The sequence below is a fragment of the Sarcophilus harrisii genome, chromosome 1, assembly GCF_902635505.1.
Source record: "Sarcophilus harrisii chromosome 1, mSarHar1.11, whole genome shotgun sequence".
NCBI classification, from domain to species: domain Eukaryota; kingdom Metazoa; phylum Chordata; class Mammalia; order Dasyuromorphia; family Dasyuridae; genus Sarcophilus; species Sarcophilus harrisii.
In genome coordinates, this window is record NC_045426.1 from 340,780,058 (window position 1) to 340,805,702 (window position 25,645).

A 25,645-nucleotide genomic window follows, 5' to 3' on the forward strand; every position below is an offset into this window, starting at 1 on the left:
GTTTTTTTTTTTCCCCAATAGACTTGTGATGAAGAGAGCCATCTGCATCCCGAACTGTGTGTGGATCACAATCTAATATTTTCACTCTTTGTTGTAGTTTTCTTGCCTTTTTTTTTTCTTTCTCATTTTTTCCTTTTTGATCTGATTTTTCTTGTGCAGCATGATAATTGTGGAAATAAGTATAGGAGAATTGCACATATTTAACATATATTGGATTACTTGCCATTTAGGGGAGGGGAAGGGAGGAAGAAAAAAAATTTGAAACACAAGGTTTTGCAAGAATAAATGTTAAAAACTATCTATGCAAATGTTTCAAAAATAAAAAGCTTTTTTTAAAAAAGTTAGGAATGACTGAAAGTGACTGAATAATAAAACTGAATAACAAAATTGACAATTTCCCCAGTAGTCTCTCTTTCTCTGCTGCTCATGAAAATGTCCACTCTCCCTAACAGTACACCAACCGCTGTCTTCTAAAGTGGCTCAAGCTATGGGACGTGGTGGTGTTTGGCAGAGAGAAGGTTGCCAAGAAACCAAAACTGAATTCTGAGCAGCCATCAGCCCGAGGTCCCTCCAAACACGGAAGAGAGCCCCAGAAGTGGAAGACCAAAGAGCAGATAATGGAGGAGATCTTGGATGCTGAGCTGGATCAGAACAACAGGCCCAAATTCAAGGTGAGGGCTCAGCAGACCTGAGATTCAACCTCTCTAATTCTCATATCATTAATTCCTCATCCAAATCTGTGACTGTTTGGACAGAAGCTGAGGCGAAATCTATCTTTCATGTTTATTGTGTATTTAATTGGGTGAGATTTGGGAGGAGATCTTTTGCATATGAGAAAGGGGGAGGGGGGAATACTTTAAACAAGCAATATGGTAATGAGAATAAACTCTGTTCCCTCATGCTTGTAAAGGGCTTTGCTCACAACAATCCAGCTAAGAAGGTTGTGCTGGTCTCATTGTACCAGCTATAGAGATGAGCAAATCGAAGTCCAAAGAAATAAATTGAGTTGCCTTAAATCACAGAACTTAAATGGCAGACACTGAGTCCAGGTTTCCCAGGTCCTCTGCTCTTCTTAAAACTTTTTTAGGGAAGACAAAATTCACAGACCAAACCCAAACAGAAAACAATACTTTATGATATTTTATCAAGCATTGAGCTGCATGGTGCTGATTTATAATTCCTTTAGGAGCCAAAAAAAGGGGGGATATGGTGGGGTTGAATTTAGTCAAGGAAGATTTCATACCCTTATAGACTTTCAGGGCATTTTCTGTCTCCTTTTGACTACAGGTAGCCCTTCTATGTGGCCCACCTGGGCTGGGAAAAACCACCTTAGCACACGTGATTGCCAAACATGCTGGGTACAGTGTGGTGGAGATGAATGCCAGGTGAGTAGTGCAGGGGCAAGAGATTTCAAGGGAGGAAATCTCTAGCAGGTGAATTCTGAAACTAGGAAAATGTTCTTTAATAAGAAAAAAGAGAACTTAATGATTGACAGCACACAGTGTGGAATACAATATTGGATTTTGGGGCAAGAACCCCGAGTTCAAATCCTTCCTAGTACACTTCCCAGAGTGAGACCAGCCTCATTTTATTCATTTGTGAAGTGGGAATACTAATAGTATCTATCTCTCAGGGTTATTGTAAAGATCAGATGAAATAGCATAAATAAGGCACTTTGTTAACTTTGAAGTGTTAGGTGAATGCTATTTATTATTACTATTCACAACAAGCCTCTGAGAGAGATTGTCAAAGTATCATTATATATATTCAGAGTTGAGGAAACCAAGGATTACAATGCTTTGTTACTAATAAGTATCAGAATCTTGATTTTTAGCCTTTTAGATCTAAACTTTTAAACTCTCAAGTCTAATGGGGTTTTTTTCCCCTCTTTATCTGAGCTATCAACAGGAAAAGATCTATATTAGAGACAAGAAGGATTTCTTAAATGTCCACCTTATATTGTATAGTCATTCTTTGGCCTCAAGGCAGGGGATTGCTTTATATGACCTTCTGAGATCTCCCAACTCATAATTCTTTTTTTTTTTTTTAATGACCCCATGTAGGGAATTTTTTTCATAATAATAGCTTTTTATTTTCAAAATACACGCAAAGATACTTTTCAACATTCACCCTTGCAAAACCTTATTCCAAATTTTTCTCCCTCCCTTCCTCCAGCTCTTTCCCCTAGGCAGCAAGTAATTCTTTACTGCTCTGATGGCTTTGGGCTGATTCTATTTCAGTGATGACCGTAGTCCTGAGGTCTTCAAGACTCGCATCGAAGCAGCCACACAGATGGAGTCGGTTTTGGGAGCCAAGGGGAAGCCCAACTGCTTGATCATCGACGAAATAGATGGTGCGCCCACGGTATGCCTGGGTTTGGAAGAGCTTTTAGGCTACTGTACAATCAGATCTTGGCTCTCCACAGGCCTTCCACCATAGTGTGGGTATAGACTCTCAGATCATTACCCAGTTATTTCACTGCGGTGCTCCTGGTGCCAAAATCATGGGCTCCATCCCCATATAGGCCAGTGAACTTCAGTCAGAGACAGCAGCTTGATCCATTGTCCCCATCAGCTGTTCTCAGACATTGCCAGACAGAAGGAATGTCTGAATGGATTAGTAGAAATTATTTAAAATGTATTTTACTCCCAGTGCCAAGGTAGTAGTTAGGTGATGCATTGGATGGAGCCAGAATCAGAAAGAGTCATTCCTGAATTCAAATCTGGCCTTTCACACTTATTAGTGATGTGATTCTAGGCAAATCACTTAACTCTGTTTGTCTCAGTTTCCTCATATGTAAAATTTAAAAAAAAAAAAAGGGAGAAGGAAATGACAAGTCACTCCATTGTCTTTGCCAAGAAAACCCCAAATGAACTAAACAAGTTTGAAAAATGAACAACAATTTTTTTAAAGTGCCAGCTGCTCTTCTCACGTAAAGTGGGACATTTTATATATATATATATATATATATATATATATATTTTTTTTTTTTTTTTAAGAAGGACAAATTTGTCATTCTATAGACCCACCTATCTATATGCTGTGAACATCCATGCCCAGACTTTAGCCATCTACTGATAGATGGAATACATGAGAGTAAGAAAAGATTTAGACCTGAACTTTGGGGACTTCATAGCAAAGAATATATGGGCCAGAATAATCAGGGGAAGTTTCCTGGAGGACAAGGAGGAGCTTGAGCTAAACCTTTAAAAGATGGTGAAATTGGAAGAACAAGAATGAAGACCCAGGAAACCGGGAGAACAAAATTTCCCGACTTTACCGTGTTTCTCCTTAGACCGGAAGCCTCTTATGTCCCAGGGCACCAAGGTTAGAATTGCATCCCTTCTTCTGGAACTCATCAAAGCCATGCATGGGACTTGCCCACTTGGACATACCAAACCAGTCTGTGATCCCAGGCTCATTCCTTGTCAGTCAGGAAGTCTCTTGGTTGAATGTTAAGTTGGCTGGGACTCACTTCTATGTTTTTAATCTGCTAATTCACTTTCCCTTCCCTATCTCTACTGTGAGACAAACACTATCAAGTAAAAGTTACCGTTTTCTCACCACCTCACAGAGCAGACAAATTAATGCCCAGATTACTGCAGAGTTCACAAGGGGGAAGTGTACACGACTCAGATTTAGGCCTAAAGGGGCCCAGATCTGTACAATTTACACATTTTTGTTGCTTTACTTCTTCCTTCTTTCCCACCCATTGGTGGTAATTTTTTAAGTGGGATAGGGATGGCATAGACACAAATATATATTGGAGTTAGCTCATAAAGACTCTTAAGGGCTAATTGTTAAATTTTCAGTGTGACCATTTATTATCTCAGACAATGGCAAATCCTACTTATCAGGTCTTGACTTACTGTTCTGTTAAATGGAAAACATGTTAACAGTGCAGATTAAATTTAAGTGTGTCTTGTGTATATATATATATATATATATATATATATATATATATATTTTTTTTTTTTTTTCCTCCAGAGAGCTGATTGTTAAACATTTATTAGTATACTCTTGAATATGGGTATTATTCAGAGAAATATATTCGGTTTTATATCATGTCCCTGTATGCTGGAGTCCAGCCACTCACCCATGTATTTCCTTCCTTCTCTCCAGCCCTCCATCAATGTTCTTCTTAGCATCATTAATCGTAAGGATGTTGGAGAGACAGAAACAACAGGAACAGCTGGAGGTGGCAAGAAACGAAAGAAAGAAGGGGGGCTCTTATTGCGGCCTATTATCTGCATTTGCAATGATCAGTGAGTGTCTATGGTTCCTCTCTTTTTGATATCTCCCTCTCTAAAATAGGGAATTAGGACCTGATTTCCAGGGCCTCTTCCAGCTTTAATGTGTCATTCAAAATGATGCTACTAGAACTGTTCTAGGGCCTCTTAATGAAGACCTACAGATGCAAAATGTTACCTATGCGGCCAAATGTGGTCACTACTTTGATTGTTTTAGCTTTGCTAATTTTCTTTGTTATAAGAGAGTTCAATACCAAAACATATATAGAATATGGAGAATTGCAAATGAAAGAGACATTAGAAATTTTCTAGTCTAAGCTCTTTCCACTACACATAATTGCCTGGTCATTTGTCATTAGTTCACAAATAGGGGATACTTCTTACAGGCCTGAATTATCTAAAAATGCTGGTGAAATTGTGGGTGTTCAACAGTGTAGGCCCTTCCTTATTAGATGGAGATTTAACCCATCCACCCCTTTTCATCCTATGGAATTCTTGCCATGCTATGGAATCTTTGAGTAAACCTGCCATAAAAGAGCTATCTGAGGTACTGGTGGCCTTCTTACAATACATCATGGATGCCAATATAAGCCCTAGGCTATCTACTTATTGATAAATATAAAACTAATTCATTTGGAACTTTTTATTTGATGAATGTCCCCTGTTCAAGATCTCAGTTATCACAGATCTTGATGGTTGGGGTTGGTCATCCTATGACTTAGTATATGTTATCAGATAATTCTTAAGTAGAGCCTTTACTTTGAATCAGCTTTTCCTTTTCCACCTCCCTGTACTCTTTAATATCTGGACATATGATCAGATTGGTGTTTTGATTTTGTTTTAATGTTCTCATTAAACCCATGTCCCACTTCTCATTTGGAGGGAGCACTTTTATTTCAAAGACTAAATCTAGGCTCTGTAGTTCACATCCCATTCTGTGGGTTATTGAACTCTTAAGACACAATCATTTATTTTCTACTTCTATTCTGATGGCTTTTTCTGTGACTTTAACTCTTTATTAAGGGGGAGGGAGGGAAGCATGTATTAAACATCTGCTATGTGCTAGGCACTGTGCTAAAGAGCTTCACAGATATCTCTTTTGATCCTGTATAGATACACACCTTCTCTGAGACAACTGAAGCAGCAGGCTTTCCTCCTACAGTTCCCACAAACACTACCTTCCCGACTAGTCCAGAGATTGAATGAGGTCAGTATCTTGATTAAAGTAAAGGCAGGAGACCCCAATCTAAAAAGTATTTCTACTCAACTGCTAACTTTATGTCTTTAGAACATGTTAGTTGCTGTGGATGGAGTATTTGAAGAGAGAGAATAAGGCAATGGAGAATAATCTGTATAATTTTTCAGGGGGAGAAATGAAGCAAGGGGATTGTTCAATGAATAGACCAAGATAGCGAAAGCAAGTGAGAAAAAGGATCTTCCTGAAGGGGAGGTCAGCCTTCCCTTAGCACTTTCTCATTTCTGACTTATGGACATAAACTTGATTCTTTGTTGTTGTTCAGTTGTGTCCAACTCTTCATGACCCCAGTTGGAGTTTTCTTGGTAAAGATGCTGCCATTTTCTTTTTTAACTCATTTTACTGTTGAGAAACTGAGATAACCAGGGTTAAGTGACTTGTACAAGGGCACACAGCTAGTAAAGTGTCCAAGGCCAGAATTCAGGAAGGCGAGTCTTTCTGATTTCAGGTCTTATCATCTAGCTGTCCCAGACTTGGTCCTGGGAGTGCATAAATCCAGTAGGAAAGTTTAACCTCCAATATTATCTTGCCTTAGATCTCCTTGCGGCAGGGAATGAAGGCAGATACTGGTACCCTCATGATGCTGTGTGAGAAGACAGAAAATGATATCCGCTCCTGCATCAACACCCTCCAGGTAGAAGCCCAAATAGACAATTTTGGCAGTGACTTTCAGGGATGGGGGGTGGGACAGAGGTGTCACTGAACTGAAATGGCCCCTCCTTCTGTAGGAGATGGCAGCAGTGGGTAGCTCTTGTTCTTGATGGCATTCTAAAACATGGAGCCTTCTCTAGGTCGCCAGAATATGGCAGCTTTTTTCCTTGCCTGGAATCAGTCTCAGATTCTGTTTCTGGTGGGGACCCCCAAGGATATCCACCCTCCATGTCCAAAGGACAAGCCTCAAGCATTCCCTCCATCCTTTAATAACCCATCATAAATCTAATGAGAGGAAAAATGGATTTTTTCCAAATCCTTCTAGATGACTAGGAAAGAGACCCATTGACAGAACGAAAAGGACCCTTGACTTGGGGTAGGAGACCTGAGTTCTCACATTGGCCAGGGCATTAGCACATCATGGGACCTTTTCTGTCCTGTGGGGTCTGTGATTCTCTTCTCTAAGGTTACCTATAGCTTCAAAATAATGGGATTTCCAGGTCATTTCATAATATAATATTAAAAATGGGACAAAACATCCAAAAGAATACTGAACCCTGGGTGATTTTAACTACTTTGAGAGTACAGGTGTTGAATAGTGTATACCATGGCAGATATGGTTACTATATTAGTTGAGTATTGCTTTTTTTTTTCCTTTCAAAGGGTATGGGGTAGAAGGAAAGGAAGTGTATGGTCAAAATAACTGATATTTTTTTAAAAAGTATCAGTTAAATTAATATGCACATATTTGCAAGTTGTCCCATAATTCATAGGGCAATTTTAAGGTATTAAAGCTTATTAAAGTCCACTGCAACACCTAGCTGCCCCTTCTTATTTATTTTTGACTATGACTAATGCAGTAATATTTGTTACTTTGTTTTTGTTTTTGTTTGTGTTTGTTTTTAGATATATATTTATATACTATAAACTTATCATAGGTAGCTTTGAATTAAGAAGAACCTCAAATGGCATATGGTGTATCCACCTAATATTTTTTAACTTTAATTTTTTAAAATTTATTTTAAAATTTAATCTTTGTGAAAGCTTTCCCAACCTCCAATCTAAGTAAACATAAATATATTAATCTAAAGGGAGAACTTTTAAAGCTTTGAAATTGTGCCTAAAACACTACTAAACTGTACATACTTTTTAACCCAACTATTCTGCTAGTATGTCTATTTGCCAAAAATATTAAAGAAACAAAAAAAAAGACTTGTGCAAAAATATTAACAGCTATTTTTAGTGGCAAAGAATTGGAGATTGAGGAAATGCCCTTCAATTGGAGAATGTCTAACAAGTTCTAATATGTGAATATGATAGAATACTGTTAATACTATGAGATATGATGAAAGAGATGATTTCTGAAGAACCTGGGAAGATTCATGTGAACAGATGTATCATGAAGTAAACCAAAAAAGAAGAATTTTAATTGAGTAACAGCAATACTATAAAGATAATCATCTTTGAAAGATTTTTAATCCGTCCCAATGATCAACCACATTTCCAAAGGATTCATGCCATCCACTTCAAGAAAGCTGATTGACTCATATTGCAGACTGAAACATATTTTCCTTCTTTCATTTTTTTCTTATTTATTTATTTTTGGCTGAGGCAATTGGGGTTAAGAGATTTGCCCAGAGTCACACAGCTCAGAAGTGTTAAGTGTCTGAGGCCAGATTTGAACTTGGGTCCTCCTGATTTCAGGGCTATATTTTTGATTTCTAAATTCTGACCCTCCCTCCCCCACTTGTTGAGAAGAAAAGCAATATGATATTAGTTATACATGTGAAGTCTTTCAAAATATATTTCCAAATCAGACATGTTGCTAAAAAAAGAAGAAGAAGAAGAAGAAAAAGCAAGAAACACAAAGAATAAAAAAATTATACTCCAATTTGCACTCTGAGTTTATCAGTTCTTTCTCTGGAGGTGGATAGCATTTTTCATCATGAATCCTTTGGGCGTTCTTGGATTTTGAGCAGAATGGCTAAGTCTTTTACAGTTGATCATTCTTAACAATATTTCTGTTACTGTATAGTGATCTCCTGGTTCTGCTCATTTCACCCTGCATCAATTCATGAAGGTCCTCCTAAGTTTTTCTGAAAGCATCCTGCTCATTATTTCTTATAGTAATATACTATTCTATATTCCATTGCAATCATAAATCACAACTTGTTTGGACATTCCCCAATCAATAGGCTTCCTCCTAATTTCCAATATTTTGTCATCACAAAAAGCCACTATAAATATTTTTGTATATATGAATCCTTTTCCTCTTTTTTTGATCTCTTTGGAATACAAACCTAACAGTGGTATTTCTGAGTCAAAGGATAGGTATAGTTTTATTGCCCTTTGGATATAGTTCCAAATTGTTTTCCAGAATGGCAGCCCCTCAGTTTTTACACACAAGGAAACCAAGACCCACAGAGATTAAGCAGTTTACTTAAGGTCACTTGAATGACAAACCGAGCTTATATTTTAATCCAGATCTTCTGACTTCAAATTGATAACTCTTGACTTTTCTCATTCAAAATTGAAGAGTCTTCATGGTTTTAGTTGGCTTTGTAGGGCCATCCTCTGGCACCCATTACATCATTTGAATATATTGATCTCAAGATCTTCACACATGTATTGTTTTTCTTCCTTGGGTTGAGACATTTTGTAAAGTTCTGTGAGTCAAAACTGGACCTTGGAGCTCCAGCCTCCTTGTTCTACTCCTTAAGAAAATGAGGTCCATACCATGTTCTCTACTGGAACCAATATCTGACACTCATCTATTGCTCTGTCTCTAAACCTTGCACATGTTTATGTAGTACAATAAAAAAACCTCAAGGTTGGAGCCAGAAATCTGGTTTCAAACCCTGGCTCATTTACTTATTTTCTCCTCTGTAAAATGAGATAGGTCTAAGATTCCTTTCACTTTCATATTCTGTGAGCTTTAAGAATAATGGAATAGAATGTTGAAAACTATCTCTACATGTATTGGGGAAAATAAAATAATATTGAGAAAAATAAAATAAAACTTTCGCCCAATTTCCCGGCTTGTCACCCAAAGGAAAAAAATAATGGAATAACACCAAGATTTTGGGAAATGAAGTTACTGAAATTGGTACCCTAACATGTCATATTTTAAGTTTGCTTCCTGCCCTCAACTGACTTGTTCCTTCCTCATATTATATGTTTGTTTTCCTATCTCCTCTGGCTGGTGGATTGCTAGTTTCTCTATGGCCAAGGCCAAAAGGAGCTGAGTTCAAGGATGGTACAGACCATGAGCATTGGTTTGAAGGACCAGAAGAAGGGCTTGTTTTCCATTTGGCAAGAAATATTCCAGTTACCCAAGATTCAGAGGTACTGTTGTGTTTCTGGACTGGGAATGTTGGAGTATGTGGGAATGGGAACACAGAGGTACCCTGAAAGGCTCCAGAAAGTCAGTCCTGGGAATTGCCAGGGCAGGGTTCCTTTGGTCTCCTTTACCTGGCCAGGTGCTCAAATGCAGCCCACCAGTGGATCCAGCAGGAACACCCACTCTCCTGTGCTCTCAACCTCACAAGCCTGCCATGTGCAGCCACCAGGTGTCGTCCTTTACAACCACCACCAGGTTCCCCATCACTATGCCCATCACCTGACTGTGCATCAGTCTGTTACTAAGTTAGCAGCACCTCATTCATCCTACCACAAGGTGAGGCAATTGCACCTGAGTTCCACATATATGAATTTTCTAGTTAATTAAGTATTACCCCTTTAGATCCCACAATTGTTTTTTGATTTTCACCATTTTGGATGGGAATCTTTCTCAAATATATTATCAGCCTCCTTTTCTCTTCTCTGTCTTTCTTTTCTTCCCATCTCTTCTTTCCTTCCTCTCTTTGCACTTTACATTCTCTTTCTTCTCTGTTCTCTCTCTCCTTCCTTCTTCCATTTTTCCTTTCCTTCTTTTTCCTTCTTTCTACAAAAAGGATGCCTTCAAAAAAAGGTATATAATAATAAAAGAAGATTAAAAAATACAAATAAGATGCTAAACAAATATGACTTATTCTCAGGCTAATATAGTCATTTAAACAGATGTCATATAAGAAGCAAGTGATCTGTGTTCTAATCCTCTCACCTTCCCTTAACATTGGCTTTAAATGGGTCAATTTTAGCCTCAAACAAGAGGCTGGGCCAGATTGTCATTTTGAGGTCACATTCACCTATGAAATGATAATAATAGTTAACATTTACATAGTGCTTTAAGGTTTGCAAAACAGTAGGCAGATGGAAAAGCTATTATCTTTTTCTCCTTAATTTTAATCCCATGATACTTTCAGGAATTACTGAGGCATAGGTTAGAATTATTTCCCCCTTGAGACTGGCTCATGATGAGGTTCCCATCACAATTCTATCTAAATTTAATTTTATAATTCTCTCTCTTCTTTCTATCGATGTCATTTCTTGCTCTTGTTGGTATTTTATTAATGTTTTTCATCTCACATATGTATCGAATTGTAGTATGTCAGAGATAGAACCTTAGAATATAGAATATAGGAAGTAAGAACTGAAAGAAGCCTCAGTCCAGAAGTTTTTAAAAACCTGGAGGCCATAAACTTAGTTTTGGGAGGTTTTTTGTTTTCTTCAATATTTTGATAATTGTATTTCAATATAATTGATAGGTCCAGAGACCTCATAGACACAAAAAAAGTTTTAAAAAAGCCCTGACCAGCAACACTTTATTGTATTATAAGAAGAAAACTGAGATGCATAGAGGAGAGATAGGTTCCCAGGTGGCACAGCCAAGATTAAAACTATGTTCTTTTACCTGCAAAGCTGAGGCTTTTCCCCCTATTCCACAACTGTGTGTGTTGTTATACCACAGCTGTGCTTTTATGATTATTATCTTTGGCCTTTGTTGGCATTGCTTCTTGGAGAGTGTCCTGCATGTTTCTTGACTCACATCCACAAGAGAATTACAGGATGTCAGAAGAGAAAGTCACTTTAGATGGTGAAATGTCAATTACCAGGCCTAGGAAAGACTTCTAAGACCATTGGGTCTCATTTCCTTGTTGTGCAGAGCATCAGAGAGAAGAGACTTGTTCATTGTTAACATAATTTATTTTTTTTAATAGCTTTTTATTTTCCAAAAATACATGCAAAGATAATTTTCAACATTCATCCTTGCAAAACTGTGTTCCATATTTTTTCCCTCCCATAGACAGCAAGTAATCCAATATAGGTTAAACATGTGCAATTCTTCTAAACATATTATCATGCTGCACAAGAAGAATCAGATCAAAAGGGGAGAAAAAGAGAAAAAACATAAGCAAATTAACAGCAAAAAAAGTGAAAATACTATGTAGTGATCCAATTCCATCCCCATAGATGGCTCTCTCTATCACAGGATCATTGGAACTGTCCTGAATCACCTCATTGTTGAAAAGAACTGTGTCCATCAGAGTTGATCATCCCCTAGTCTTGTTGCTGACACAGATAATTTGATGCTGGACATGGGATCCAGGCTTAGGATAGCATCCAGTGAAGGGGAGAAGAACTTAAGTAGAATGGACGTTACTTTTGTGTAGGGGTTTCATGAGCAGGAGCACGAGCTTAGAGGGCCTGGTGGGAGCCTGATCTGTTTCTCCTTGGCATCCCCAGGCAGCGCATCGGCCAAGACGTCTTCCTGCCACATCAGACACTTCTTGACGGTGATAGTGGCCCTCTGGGCAGGGGCCCTCTGCACTCATCATCCCAGAGGTTCCACCACATCCTACACATCACCACCTCCACAGGGGATCATGAGAAGGTGGCCCAGGTAAAGCTGCCTTCGACATTTCCCCAATGCTGTTGCCTCTGAGGTTCTCTGGCACAAGGCAGTCTTCCTAACCGCAGGAAGATGGATCAGAAACAAGTGCCGCGAGCAACAGCTAGGCAAGCGTGATAACCTCCATTCTTTGGTTCTTTTTGGCTAGGAGGCATGACAGACAAAATGAAAGGAGCCAGTAGAGAACGGTAATGGTGTTGGGAGAGCATGTGATTAGGCAGGAGGGGAGTAGGGGGAAACACTACGAGGCAGAAAACCCAAAAGGGAGTCGGCAAAGATGGCATGGGCCAAGGACAGATTAATAGGGGAAATGTAATCTTGAGAGTTTGACATAACTTGGCTTTTGGATCAGATACAGTAACATGAGGTTTCTTTTTATCACTACTTCAGGCTCTTTCTGCCAACCCCACATAGTGACCCAGGACTTTATCATTTTCCCCCTCTTTTAATTTGTTAAAGAAATCTTTTGAAAAGGGGTTTGGAGGTCCCTAAATAAGAGGGGATCAAGAGACTGACTCTGTTATAACCCCCCATTCATATAGAGAAATTGAATCCCACAGAGATGAACTAAATCACTTTGGTTGTAAGTGATATTTCTGGGGTATGAACTTGGGTTTCTTGTTTATCAAATTCAGCACTCTTTTCATTCTCTCTCCCCTTGCCCCCCCAGTGCTTCTCTGTGAAGGGTTAATTGATTTGGTACCTCCATTGCCTCTCCGTTTCACTCAGGAACCCTGTCCTTGGTAAACTAGGGATTCTCTCCCTTAAAACAGCTTTAGATTACCAAACCAGCCTGTGTGCGTCTGTACAGGAAACGATCCCTCTGGGCTTCCAGGAAACCTCTGAATTGATCCCTGGATTTGTTTTGAAGGATTAATTTTAGGACTTGGTAATGCAGGTGAGCTAAGGCAAGGATTTGGTAATGATGCAAAAGAACACACACACACACACACACACACGGAATCCCAGTTTGTTGGGGGTTTTTTGGGTTTTGTTTTTTAAATTGATATTAAACTCTTCTTCCTGGAAAGATGAGCAGGTGTGTTAAGCACTCTTCGCCTGGGGTAGGGCAGGATGCTCTCACTGGGAGGGATCTGCAGCAGTCTTAACAAGCATTCACCCCATCCCATCTCTATCATCTGGGACAGAATTACACTAGATTTTGAGTTACTTTAGTGAATGAAAAGTGGTCGTGTTTAGCTGTAGGAGTTTTTGGAGGCTAACTTATGAGAGGCAGCATCATATAGCAGAAAGGAGCATGACCTTGACCTTGGCTTTAGAAAACCTTAATACAAATCCCAGTTTCAACTCTTACTGTCTTAGAGACTTCAAACAACTCATTTCTTCTTTCTTTGAATCTCAATTTCCTCATCTATAAAATGGAAAATATAATACACAAGATTGTTGTGAAGAATAGAAATATAAACAGTTTTTAAATAAAATTTTTATAAGAAATCTTAAAGTGCTCTTTGATTATATATTGTTATTGTGAATATTCCATGAACTTTTAATAACAACAATAATAGCTAACATTTATATAACACTTAATGTGTGTCACACACTTTGCAGTTGTTATTTTACTTGGTTCTTATTCATTTAAGTCATGTCTGATTTTTCATGATGCCATTTGGGTTTTTCTTGGCAGAGATACTGGAATGATTTTACCATTTCCTTCTTCAACTCATTTTACAGATGAGGAAACTGAGGCAAATAGGGTAAACTGACTTACTCAGTGTCACACAGGTAGTGTCAGACTAGATTTGAACTCATGAAGGTAAAGCTTCCCGATTCCAAGCCCAGTGTTCTGTGTACTACAGCATCACCTAGATACTCCTCAGTCCTGGGAGGTAATGGGTCCTGACTGAATGTTAATAGGAATCATTTCTGCTTTGGCCAGAAACTCTGAGGGTGTTCATCTCCAAGATCATTCATTCATTCATCTAGATCTTTTTTTTTTTTTTTGGACTAGGTGAAAGAGGAGATTCTTTACCTTAATTCCTATCTAGCCTTAATCACTCAGGTGCGGCTTCAGTCAAACTGAGACCTGTAGAAGACTTTTGTTTAAAAAGGTCAAGGTCTCTCTTTTCATCCAGTTTATCTGGATTTATATCTGGTCGTTGGGCCCAGATGGCGCTGGAGGAGAAACTGAAGCAGGTGACCTTGCACAGCCTTCTCTCAATTCAATTCACAAAGGCTGAATTTAATTCAGTTCAGTTCATGGCATCACTTCCCTGATGTCATGGTCCTCTTCAGGAACAAGGACAAACAACAGCTATTCTCATTTTACGGATGAGCAAACAAGCAAATAGGTTAAGTGATTTGCCCATATAGTAAGTATCTGAGGCTAAATTTGAACTCAGGTTTTTCTGACTCCTGATCCAATATTCTCCTCTTCATACCAACCTGCTGATTAACTCAGGCTGGCAGCATGATGGGAACATTCAGCAAATCACTTTAAAAATTGAATATTTTGGGGCAGCTGGAGAGCATATGGTTAGGCAGGAGGGGAGTAGGGGGGTGCAGTGGATAGAGTACCAGCCCTGAAGTCAGGGAGGACCTGAGTTCAGATCTGGCCTCAGACACTTAACACTTCTTGGCTGTATGACCCTGAGCAAGTCATTTAACCCCAATTGCCTCAGCCAAAAAAAAAAAAAAAAAGAATTTTTTGCAGCTTAGGCCAAGCCCCTATCAATTTATACAGAGGGGATTCTTGCTGCCCATCCAGGAATAAAGGAAGATGATGAAAGACAAGGTAAGCTATGATTTGTGACAGTACTGATATGTTTGTCAGCTATGGAAAAAGAGTAGTTTTCCTTTAAATGTCCTTTTCAGATTGCTTCTTTCTTTTTATTGTTCTTTGTAACCCTATGGCCCGTATCACACCAGTTATCATCCATGGGATTTTCTCGGCAAAGAGAGTGGTTTGCCATTTCCTTCTCTAGCTCACTTTACAGAGGAGGAAACTGAGGCAAACAGGGTTAAGTGACTTGCCCAGAGTCACACAGTTAGTATTTACTATCTTTACTAAATTTATCTGAAGCTGAATTTGAATTTGCCTTCCCACCTCCACACTCCATACATTGAACCACTTAGCTGCTTCTTCCTGACTTACCTGTAGCCTTGAGGCACTTGTGAAGAATCTAGGCTTCAAATGATATATTCTTCTTTTGTAGTGACTCTTTTCTCTCAACAATGAGAGAACCTAAATTCAGTTGTTTTTAGTTGCAGGGATGATCTGCCCTCAGCTGTGCCCTACTTGCTCGGTTCTCCTATGTGACCATGCACAGAACATTTGTTAGACAATCAACTATTGTTGGTCTGGGATCTGGGCAAGGAGTGCATTTGTAAATAAGGCCTTGAAGGCCAGGCCAGGGAATTTGGCTTTTTGTTCTCTTTATTATTTTCAATCTTTTCTTGATCACATACTCCCATCAAAAAACTTTTTTCAAGCATTTTTCTTTTGAGTAAAATTTCTCCCCAATATATGCACATATTTTATCTAAATAATTGTGTATGTTAAGAAACAACACAAAAATAGATATTTTTGAAAGGATGAGATAAAGATGAAATAACATTTAATCGTCACTAAGCAGCAATAAAGTTTCTTGAGTAGGAGAGTGATATGTTCAGACTTGAGCTTTAGGAAAGTTCACTTTGGGCAGATATGTGGAAGATGGATCAGATTTAGGAGAGACTTGGCAGGGTTTTATTAACATTTTGATTAGCTGTTGCAATAGGGCAGGAGAAAGATGATAATGTCCCCCTGAGCTACAGCCGGGGAGACAGATACACTGTGGTTGAGAAAGAAGTGACAAGATTTGGCAACTGATTGGATAAATGGGATGAGAAAGAATGAAGAGTTGAATGTGATTATAAATTTGGGTAGTTGGAAGAATGAACTTTAATTGTTCAAAAGAAATAGTCTTGAGTTGAAAGAGAATGTAACAAAGTCTCAGGAGCAAATTACAATTTGTCCTTTGGGATTCCCAAAATGAAAAGACTGGAAACAGCCTGATAGTAATCCTTGTCCATGAGGACAGGGACACCATCCATAACCACTGGGTAATCTGAGGATGGACAGGGAGCAGGGGGAGTTTACCCCATTGTACCTGTGCAGTGTTGCTTTGGGTTCCCAAGTAGCTAATATAACCTAACAGCTCTAAGGAACCAGTTCGGCCTCAGAAATAATGAGGTGGAGAATTTATATAGAGGAGGAAGATTCCTTGGGGAATGTTGAGGAGTAAGGAAGTGTGTTTGTGTTGTAGATAATCCCAGTAATTGGCTGATCATCTGTGTTGTGGCCCTCATTTTGCAAATCACTGCTCTGGGCAGTAGAAAATAATGAAGGGCTTCTAATAAGGAAGTGATGGGATGTTTGAGGAATGTCATCTTTGAAGGATGGGGAGACTGCTATTACAGTAGCCCTGAGGAAAATGATGTGTGAGAGCCTAGAATGGGAAGGGATGAAGAGAAGAAAGTATAATATACCCATTCCCTTATGACTCCCCCTAAGCCCCATGTCTTGCCCATTGACTCACAGTTTTTGATCTCATCCATTGCAGGGCCTCTATGACAACTTCCTGAACATGAAGCTCAAGGATCCCACCTTAAACTCCGTGTGCGCTGCCATGGATTGGTTGATATTTGAAGATATCCTAGATCAGACTGTACGCCATGGTCAGAACTTCCAGCTCATGAGATACTTACCTTTCCTTCCCGTCGCCTTCCACCTCCTTTTTGCAGCCAATAGCATCCCTAGGATCTCCTACCCCAACAGTCAGCATGAGGCAAGTGCTGGCCCCTTGGGATGAAGGGGAGGTAAAGGGACTCTTCATAGTGCGAATTCATCTGAAATAAGATTTTCTCTATTTTTCTTAATATTAGAGTTAATATCTATTTGACTTCAAGTCCAAGACTTTTCCCTCCAAATTTTTTCCAATTTTATTCTGCTGTACCCCCTATTTTCCCTTAAATAGGGATAGAACCTTTCTCCTTTCCCCAATCAAATACCCTATGCCTTCTATCCACTAAAAACAAGCAAACAAAAAAAAGTTAACCATTGCTTATCTGCCTTTTTGCCTAGTAACAAATTCATGGACTGATGAATGGAGAAGGGTTCAGAGATCTTAGAAATGGAGAAAAGGTGTTCTTTCCCTGTATCATTTGCCATTGACACCTCCAAACAGCTTTTGGGGACTCTGATTTTTGGAGCTCTTTAAGATCTTGCCAGTGGTCTCCTTCCTAGAGTGGATCTTGACTATCCCTATCCTATATTCCCCTTCTTCTTCAAGAATTAACTTCAGAATCTTCCCCCCCGCAATGCAACAATTGCCCCCATCCTTGCCAAAGTGAACATGTTTGACCCTCCCCTCTCCCCCATCCCAATGGGTCCTAGTGTTTTCTCAACTTGTTATGCTGTTGGCCCTTTCCCTTCATTCTAAAGCCCAGATAATCCTGTTTGTTGTTGGGGAGGTGGGAAGAAACTATCAGACCACTAGTTCAAAACAGATTTTTTTGGTTTGTTTTTTTAATAATAGCTTCTTTATTTTTCAAAATACATGCAAAGATAGTAAAGTCAATTACTATTATAAAGACAGCCAAGTAATCCAATATAGGTTAAACATGTGCAATAACAGATTTGTTTTTAAACCAATCTCCAGGCACTGAATAAGATGAACCAGACACAGAACCTGATTATGTCTCTGGTATCAGGAGTCACTCCAGCTGCCCGAAGCCGTGCAGGCCCGCAGTCCCTCATCCTTGAAGCCCTCTGTCTACTCCTGGACATTATCTCCCCTAAGCTTCGTCCTGTGAGTCACCTTCTGGGTTGAGGGTTTATAAGAAGTATAAATCAAAGCTTGTGAGGGCAGAGGTAAAGTCTGCCCAAATAATCTCATAGGGTAGTGGTGGGTACATTCTGAATCCCCAGAAGTTGGGAAGGACACAGAATCAGGGCTCACTTCTTCAGGTTTGGGGCCTTAAATCAAAGTATCCCAGTTGAGTAGAGTTCATGTGAGGAACTCATTTCCCTTCTAAGATCAGGATATTATTTCCTTTAACAAGAGGGAGTCAAAGAAGATAAGGAGAACCATGAATACTCCACTGTTGATTGTGTCTCCTTAAAGACCATAAACATCTCTCAGAAGCTTGAGACTTAAGAATTCCAAGGTACCTTCTGCTCCCCTCCTCATAAGTCCAATGGTAGTCCTAATAGCTTAGAACTGTGGGATCCTAGAGCCAAAAGGAGTTATAAGAATCATCTGGTCAGAGGTGTCAAATTCATAGATGAATGGGTCTTAGTATAGTTGAACCAGATTAAAAGGTAATTGGAAAAATGTTTAGCAAAGTAAATACAGTATAATGGTAATTTGTGCTTTTCTAAATCAATATGTGGCCTGTGGGGATCCGTTTCCCTTTGGATTTGACACTACTGATTGTTATCCAAACTTTACCCGTTATAATTTTACAGAGGAAGAAACTGATATGAAAGCCCAAAAATAAGAAAGGAAAGGGGGGGGAGGGGAGGGAGAGAAAGAAAAGAGACTGGAGAGAAATAGTTTTAGAGAAATAAAGCAATTTTCCAAAAACTTTTCCAATGTTTTTAGACATTGCCCCTGGAGAATGTAAGCTTTTTAAGAGCAGGGATAGTTTTGTATTTTTTCTTGTAGCCTTATAATGTGGCTGTTTCCTTCACATAGTAGGTGCTTGATGAATGAATGTTGATTGATTTGAATTCAGTTCCAATAACAAACATGATTATTTTAATGCTCCTAACTCAAAAAAGTAGATTTTAGATCTATAAAGAGTACTAGCTTCAAAAGTATTGCATATGTTTCCAAAATCTGTTTTCTCTTGTTCCTTCCCTCTGACCGTAGTGATGTTCACAAAGTCCTCTGTTGTCTTATCATGATGCAAAGGTGATGCTTGTTCTCAAAGCCTACACTAGGGGTGTACAAGTCCACAATTCAGCTAGCATTTATTAATCATTTATTGTGTGCAGTAATACTGTATAAATTCTTCCAACATTTATTAGACATTTGCTATGTGCAGTAATACTTATCTAGGTTCTACCGTGATGGAAAGACATTAGATATGACTCCAGTGAAGATTGAATCTGCCATCCAAGAACAAACCTAGTTAAGAATAGAGAAGCATTTCAGTAGATTGAGGAATTTTTTGGCTGTAGCAATTCTTAAAACAGAGAAAACTTTAAAATGGCCTTTGGTCTTGTGTAGTTTCACTTCTGCATCGGCATTGGTAGTGACAGAGTGACAGGCAAGGGCCAGAATTTGTTTTTTAGAGCCTCCACAAACATTAAATTAATTGACAGCTGATTGGACTTGGAATCAGGAAGAGTAAAATTCAAATTCTGCCTTGAACACTTTATAAACTATCACTCTGGGCAAGTCATTTAATGTCTCAACCTCATCTATAAAATAGAGATGATAATAATAGCATCTAACACATAAGGTTGTTGTGAGGATGAAATGAGTTAAGCATTATGGAAAGCATTTTCTAAGTCTTAAAATGATTTACAAATGCTGGCTATCATTATTAATTACCTGAATGGGAGATATTTGTCAATAGTCAGCAATCTAAACCAATAAAAAGACTAAACCATGTCAATATCCATACTTTAGTGAGTATTTTTTTTAAGAAAAAGAAGATAAAAGAACATTTTAGCTAAATGGGAGGATAGCCCTCTTAGAGAGGTTAAAAAAAGGACCTGACAGAGTTGTCATTCAGTACTCCAAAGACATCCAGATATATCATTTCATGGGACATGATCTTGTCTTGTAATTCTTATGAGTAGTGTAAATGGAAAGGCCACCATGAAAAAACCTGCAGCCTTCCAGGTGTTGCAGAGAATGAAAATGAGGGAAAATTCTATTAAGAATATCACAAGATCCCCTCAGCTAAGTCAAACATACATTGATACTTAATGACTTCAGCACAAAAATGGGTACTGGGAGAAGGGATGAAAAATACTTTGTAATATATGGATCAGATTTAAGAAACAAGAAATAGAAATCTTGTAGATTACTAAGGAATCCCACACTTGGCTTCCCCAGAAAATTGGGAAATGGCAAAAACATCAATCTACCTGAATCACCATCATTTTCTTCTGAAGTTTAATTGACAAAAGTTATAACAATGTCAAGTTCAAAAGAACCTAAAAACTTACTGAAACCACAAAATATTTTAGCTCCTTGACAAGTATAGAATAATGACAGCTAAGAGCAACACTAGTTTAGAAATACAAACTCATTTGTAAAACACTGGAAAAGGAAGATAGTGGACTATTCGGAGCAGTGACTGCTTTTACAACAAAAAAGCAGTCTACAGATAACTTGGCATCAGACCAAATGAGCCATATCCTCCCAAAAGCATTTAATAGATGAAACCGACAAGAAAACAAATAGACAGAAAGTGGAGCAAATTTATCACTGTTTCTATGGTGATCTATTTTCATCATCAGTGAGAGGAACCATCACCATTTGGACCCTAGCACTTCAGTTCTGATATGGTATCCAAAGAAGCAAAAATGGCATTTAGGAAGATGTAACTGGGAAGGATGATTGGACCAGACCAAATTCTCCTTGAAGAAGTCCATCTTGGAGACCACAGAATCTTGAAGGCATTGAGATATTGCTTTACAGGATAAACCAAGAAGAGGGGAAGATAATAAAAGATTAGGGGGCAGGGTATGGAATCTTGATGTTAATTCCCCAAGAGACAACTAAGAAAACATCCATAACTACTCACCCATATGCTGACTTTTCTCATCTTCATTCAAGATCTATATAACCAGTAAAAGTATCCTTAGTGTAAATAGGAGGAAAGAGGCAAGCTTTTGCAAACAATTTTCCAAATAACTACTAATCATTTGGGGATCATTGTGCCATTTATTGCTTGGTGCTGGAGATGCAAAAATAAAAATCCCTTTTTGTCTAGGTTTTTCTCTCTATCTGACAGCAGAGAACACAAGATTCCATTATGTTTGTTGATTATCATAGGAGGGGAAAAAATTCATTTGGATGGACAGAAAGATCCATAACCTAAAAGGATGTTCTACAACCTATATAAATTGAGGTTGTAAAAGATGGTAAATACAACTAGAAAGATGACTTTGTTCAGTGACCCCGTGATTGGTAACAACAAAGAGATCCCTAGAGGTTCGCCATCATCCTAGAGGATTTTTTGTGCAAGTTGCAGATGAAAGAGATTCCCTCCAGATGGTGAGGAGCTTATAAGTACTTTTGTTTGAAGAGAATGATTGCATAAAACCCCCAGGATGTTACAGGACCTTGTCAGGGAGATTCATCATTTTTCAAGAGATTGGCCTAATAATCCATATGCAGAAAACTGAAAGGAAAATGTCTGTTGGCCAGACTATATATAGCATACAGTTAAGTGATTGGTCCATCAAGTTAGTATATATTTCAGGCAAGCACTACACATGCAGTAAGTTGGGTCCATGGTTAAATAAGAAAACAGGCTGGATTGCATTTAAGAAACTTTGCAATACTTTTCATGATACCAATCTGTTTTCTTCAAAGACCCTTCTTTTCAATATACTCGTTCTCCCTGTGATACCATATGGTTATGAATTTTTTATTTTAACATTCATCGAGGAATCAGTTGCAGGTAGTCCAAAGGGTATCGAGAAAGAACGCATAGAAAGCTTAAGTGATGCTTTTTGTTTTCTTTCTCATTTTTTTTCCTTTTTTGATCTGATTTTTCTTGTGCACCATGATAATTGTGGAAATATGTATAGAAGTGCACATGTTTAAAAAACAAAAAGCGTAAGCAAGTGATAGCATATTTCTATAATCGCCTACATTCAGGTGGTGATTATAATAAGAAATATTGAAGAAATATATCATCAGAAAAGGAAGAGCAAGGGCAAGGAAGGGATAACATAATCAGAGGGCTCCTCTGATACCCCTAAGATGGAAAAAGACCTAGAGAATTCCTAGAGGAATGACTGCAATACATTGAGTGGGGCTTCTGTGGAAAATTGATGGAAGATCATGGGAGAAGATTTGGATGGTTGCCATTTGCTCCAGTGGAGGAAATTGTCAGACCATAGATCTGTTTGAACTAAGTCTACAACAAGAAAGGAGATGATTCTGCTATTGAGTTAGTATTGTGTTTGTTTCTGGGTACCACACATTTTTTGGAAAGATGTTTACCAACTGGAGCTCACCCACAAGAGAATAACTTCATTGATCATTGTTCTGGATACTAGGCTAGTAGAGGTTCAGTTGAAGGAAAAGGGGATTTTTACCATGGAGAAGAAAAGACTGGAAGATGGATATAAATGACTCTCTTCAAATATTCAGTGTTTTCATGCGGAGGAGACTGGCTTTGTCTTGCTTATCCCTTAAGGGCAGAATTTAAAAATATTGAGTAGAGAGTGCAGAAAGACAATATTCAATTTAACATAAGGAGAACCTTCTTAACAATTAGAGTTATCCCAGAATGGAATGGGTTGCTTTAGAAAATAACGTTCTCTATTATAAGACATTTTAAATGAAGCCTTAATCACCCGAGTTCTCTTTCAACATTGAGATTCCAAGGCCCTAGTTTTTCTTCAGTCTCTAGAAATGTTAAATCTCTAGTCTGGGTGGGAAGCAGCTGGCTCTTAATAGCTATTTCACAAAATGATTCCGAGTAAAACAAGTAGAACGAGAAAAACATTGTACACAGTAACAGCAAGATTATGCAATGACTGGCTATGACAAACTTGGTTCTTAGCATCCGGTGATCCAAGTCAATCCCAATAAACTTTGGATAAAAAATGCCCTCTGCATTCAGAAAGAGAACTATGAAGAATCAATGTAAATCAATACATGCTGTGTTCACTTTTTTCTTTTTCTTCTGTGTTTTTTTTTTCCCTCGTGCTTTTTCCCTTTTGTTCTGATTTTTCTCTCTCAATATGACTCATAAAGAAATGTACATTTTAAAAAATTAATGGACATGTATAATCAGAAAAAAAAGAACAATGGAAAAAAAAAGTTTAAAAAACATGGTCATGGACAAATCACTTCATGCCTCCATTTCCTTGTCTGCCTAAATTTATGATCCTATGATACTTTTTGAAGTTTTGAGGAAAGGATAGTTGATATGATAAGCTACATAATAATGGTAACAAATTACATTTCTGTAATGCATTCCTCATAGCAGTCCTCTGAGGCAAGTAATATTGAGTTTCAGAGAGGGGAATAGTAAGGTTTCAATACTAATAATTGGCTAAACATGAGCTTGAGTCCATGTCCTCTTTCCATTCATTCTTCTGCACCATGCTGCCTTTCATGGAACCCTTCATGAACCACCATCTTAGAATATTTTTCCTTAGAATGTCAAGAAAGAAATGTAATAATAGCCAAAGGAACATTTTTACACTCCCAGACTCTAGCAAAAGACTTGACCTAGTATGTGGGCCAAGGCAGCTATCTGTTTTTATACTGGGGTTTACAATTTGGGGATATTTGAATTATATGGTGGCTGGGTTTTGGGAGGCCCTCTTAGAGGGTAATCTCCCTGGGTCTCTGGAGGCCTTTCCCAATGACTGAGCCCTTCTCCCTTTTGAATGTTTCTTTCCAGGTGAGCACCCAGCTCTATAGCAACAAAGAGAAACAGCAGTTGGCCAACCTCATAAATATCATGTTGGCTTATAATCTCACCTACCACCAGGAGCGGACCCCCGATGGGATGTATACATATAAGCTGGACCCGTAAGTCTCAGTAATACTAGTGATGATGCTAATTGCTCACATCCGTGGCATTTTATATGTGCAAAAAGGGTGGGTTCTAGACCTGTGATTCCATTACTGGAGGCAACTTCTCATTGTGGCTACTAAGGCAGATCAACAACTTCCTTGTGCTTTATAGTCTTAGAGAATGACCTGGAACCCCAAGGGAATAAGTGACTAGGGTTATCTATTATAAATTATTGAATCCAGATCTTCCTAACTTCAAGGAATCAAAACTCTTATTTCCTTTTCCACCAGTGCAGTTTTTTGGTTTCTCCCTTTAGATATATACTTTACAAAATTTTTCCCTGACAAGTTTTGCTAGTAAGCATTATCATCCAGATTGTAGTTGAGAAAACTGCAATTCAGGTGTAAAATTGCCTAATAGTTCTTAAAGCTCTGGCACATAGGTGCTTAATAAATGTGTATTAATTGATTGGCTGACTGACTGGAATGACTTTCCCAGTGTCAATCAGATCAAAAAACCCAAGCCTCTTAATTCTCACTTGGAGTGGTTTGCCATTTCCTTTTCCAATTCATTTTACAGATGAGGAAACTGAGGCAAATGGTAAAATGACCTGCCCAGTCATACTGTTAGTAAGTGTTTGAGGCCAGATTTGAATTTAGGAAGATGAGCCTTCCTGACTATAGGCCTGGCATTTTCTAATCACTGTGCCACCTGGCTGTGCCCATCCTCGGAGTTGGGTATAACCAAACAAATGTGGGTGGTAAGTATGGGTAAAGTGGGAAGAAGAATTATGTGATCAGAGACTACTTAGGATATAAAGAGGAGATTCAAGCTATATTTAAATGAATGGGGAAAATTAACCATTAAAGAGGATGTGATTGGAGATAGTAGAGAGAGCTCTGTGGTACATGAAGATAATGGAATATTATTGTTCTATAAAAAATGATGAACAAGCTGATTTTAGAAAGGCTCGAAAAATATTCATAAACTGATGCTGAGCAAAGCAAAGAGAACCAGGAATACATTGTATAAATAACAGCAAGAATGTGCAATGATCAACTATGAAAGCCTTGGTTCTTCTCAGTGTAATTCAAAGCAATCCCAATAGATTTTGGACAGAAAATTCTTTCTGCATCCAGAAAAAGAACTATGGAGACCGAATGTAAATTAACATATGTATGTGTTCACTTCTTTTTTCTGTTTTTATTTTCTCCCATAGTTTTTTACCTTTTGCTCTGATTTTTCTCTCCCAACATGATTCATAAAGCAAAGTGTGTTAAAAATAAATAAAAAATAATAATTTTTTTTTTAAAAGAGGAAGGGAGGGAAGGAGAAAATTTAGAACTCAAATTTTAAAAAATATATATTATAAATTGTTTCTAAATGTAATCGGAAAAAAATAAAACTTTTTTTTTTTTAAAGTAGAAAGAGCTCTGGCCTCATGCCCCAGTTCTGCTTTTAATGCTCTGTCTGATCTTAAGCACTTACATCTTCTCTCTGACTTCCATTTTGTTTTTTTTGGAAGAATTCAATGGAAAATAGAACACTGGAGTGTTCTCCTGGAGTTAGGAAGACATGAATTCAAATTCAACTTCATATACTTAGTAGTTGTGTGACTCTGGGCAAATCATTTAATCCAAGTTTCCTTAAAAAAAAAAAAAAATGTATGATGGATTCTCACTAATAGTCTGCAGTGGGAGTTGGAATCAGGCACTTTTTTGGAAAGATTGTTTTTGACTGAACCTATGATTTCATTACTGTAGAGAGTTCCCAGTGAGGAACTTTGTCTGCCAATTCAAACCAGTACCTTCTTTATAATATAAAGTCTTTAAGAGAAATCTGGGGTATTAAGGGTTAATTGACTAGCCCACAGCCGGACTGCCAGGATATGGTGGCGGGGTAGGACTTGAAGACCCAGATCTTTTTTTGACTATGAGGCTAATTTTCTATCCACTTGGCAATGCTGCCTCT

At 38.2% G+C, this 25,645-nt stretch overlaps 1 protein-coding gene across 3 annotated transcripts in view; it reads left to right on the plus strand.

The window, feature by feature from the left end:
- CHTF18 (chromosome transmission fidelity factor 18) overlaps positions 1–25,645 on the plus strand; it is a 52,294-nt gene that overhangs the window by 12,309 nt on the left and 14,340 nt on the right. For all 3 annotated transcript variants that reach the window (XR_002769539.2, XM_031945738.1, XM_012543221.3), the window contains exons 8-18: positions 453–671; positions 1,288–1,385; positions 2,241–2,364; positions 4,123–4,265; positions 5,364–5,457; positions 6,041–6,139; positions 9,371–9,501; positions 11,782–11,938; positions 16,510–16,734; positions 17,608–17,757; positions 23,558–23,688. Coding sequence is in view for 2 of the 3 variants with exons in the window: in XM_031945738.1 (XP_031801598.1) it covers positions 453–671; positions 1,288–1,385; positions 2,241–2,364; positions 4,123–4,265; positions 5,364–5,457; positions 6,041–6,139; positions 9,371–9,501; positions 11,782–11,938; positions 16,510–16,734; positions 17,608–17,757; positions 23,558–23,688 (1,571 nt within the window). In the remaining variant the exon portion in view is untranslated. The remainder of the gene's footprint in view (positions 1–452; positions 672–1,287; positions 1,386–2,240; positions 2,365–4,122; positions 4,266–5,363; positions 5,458–6,040; positions 6,140–9,370; positions 9,502–11,781; positions 11,939–16,509; positions 16,735–17,607; positions 17,758–23,557; positions 23,689–25,645) is intronic.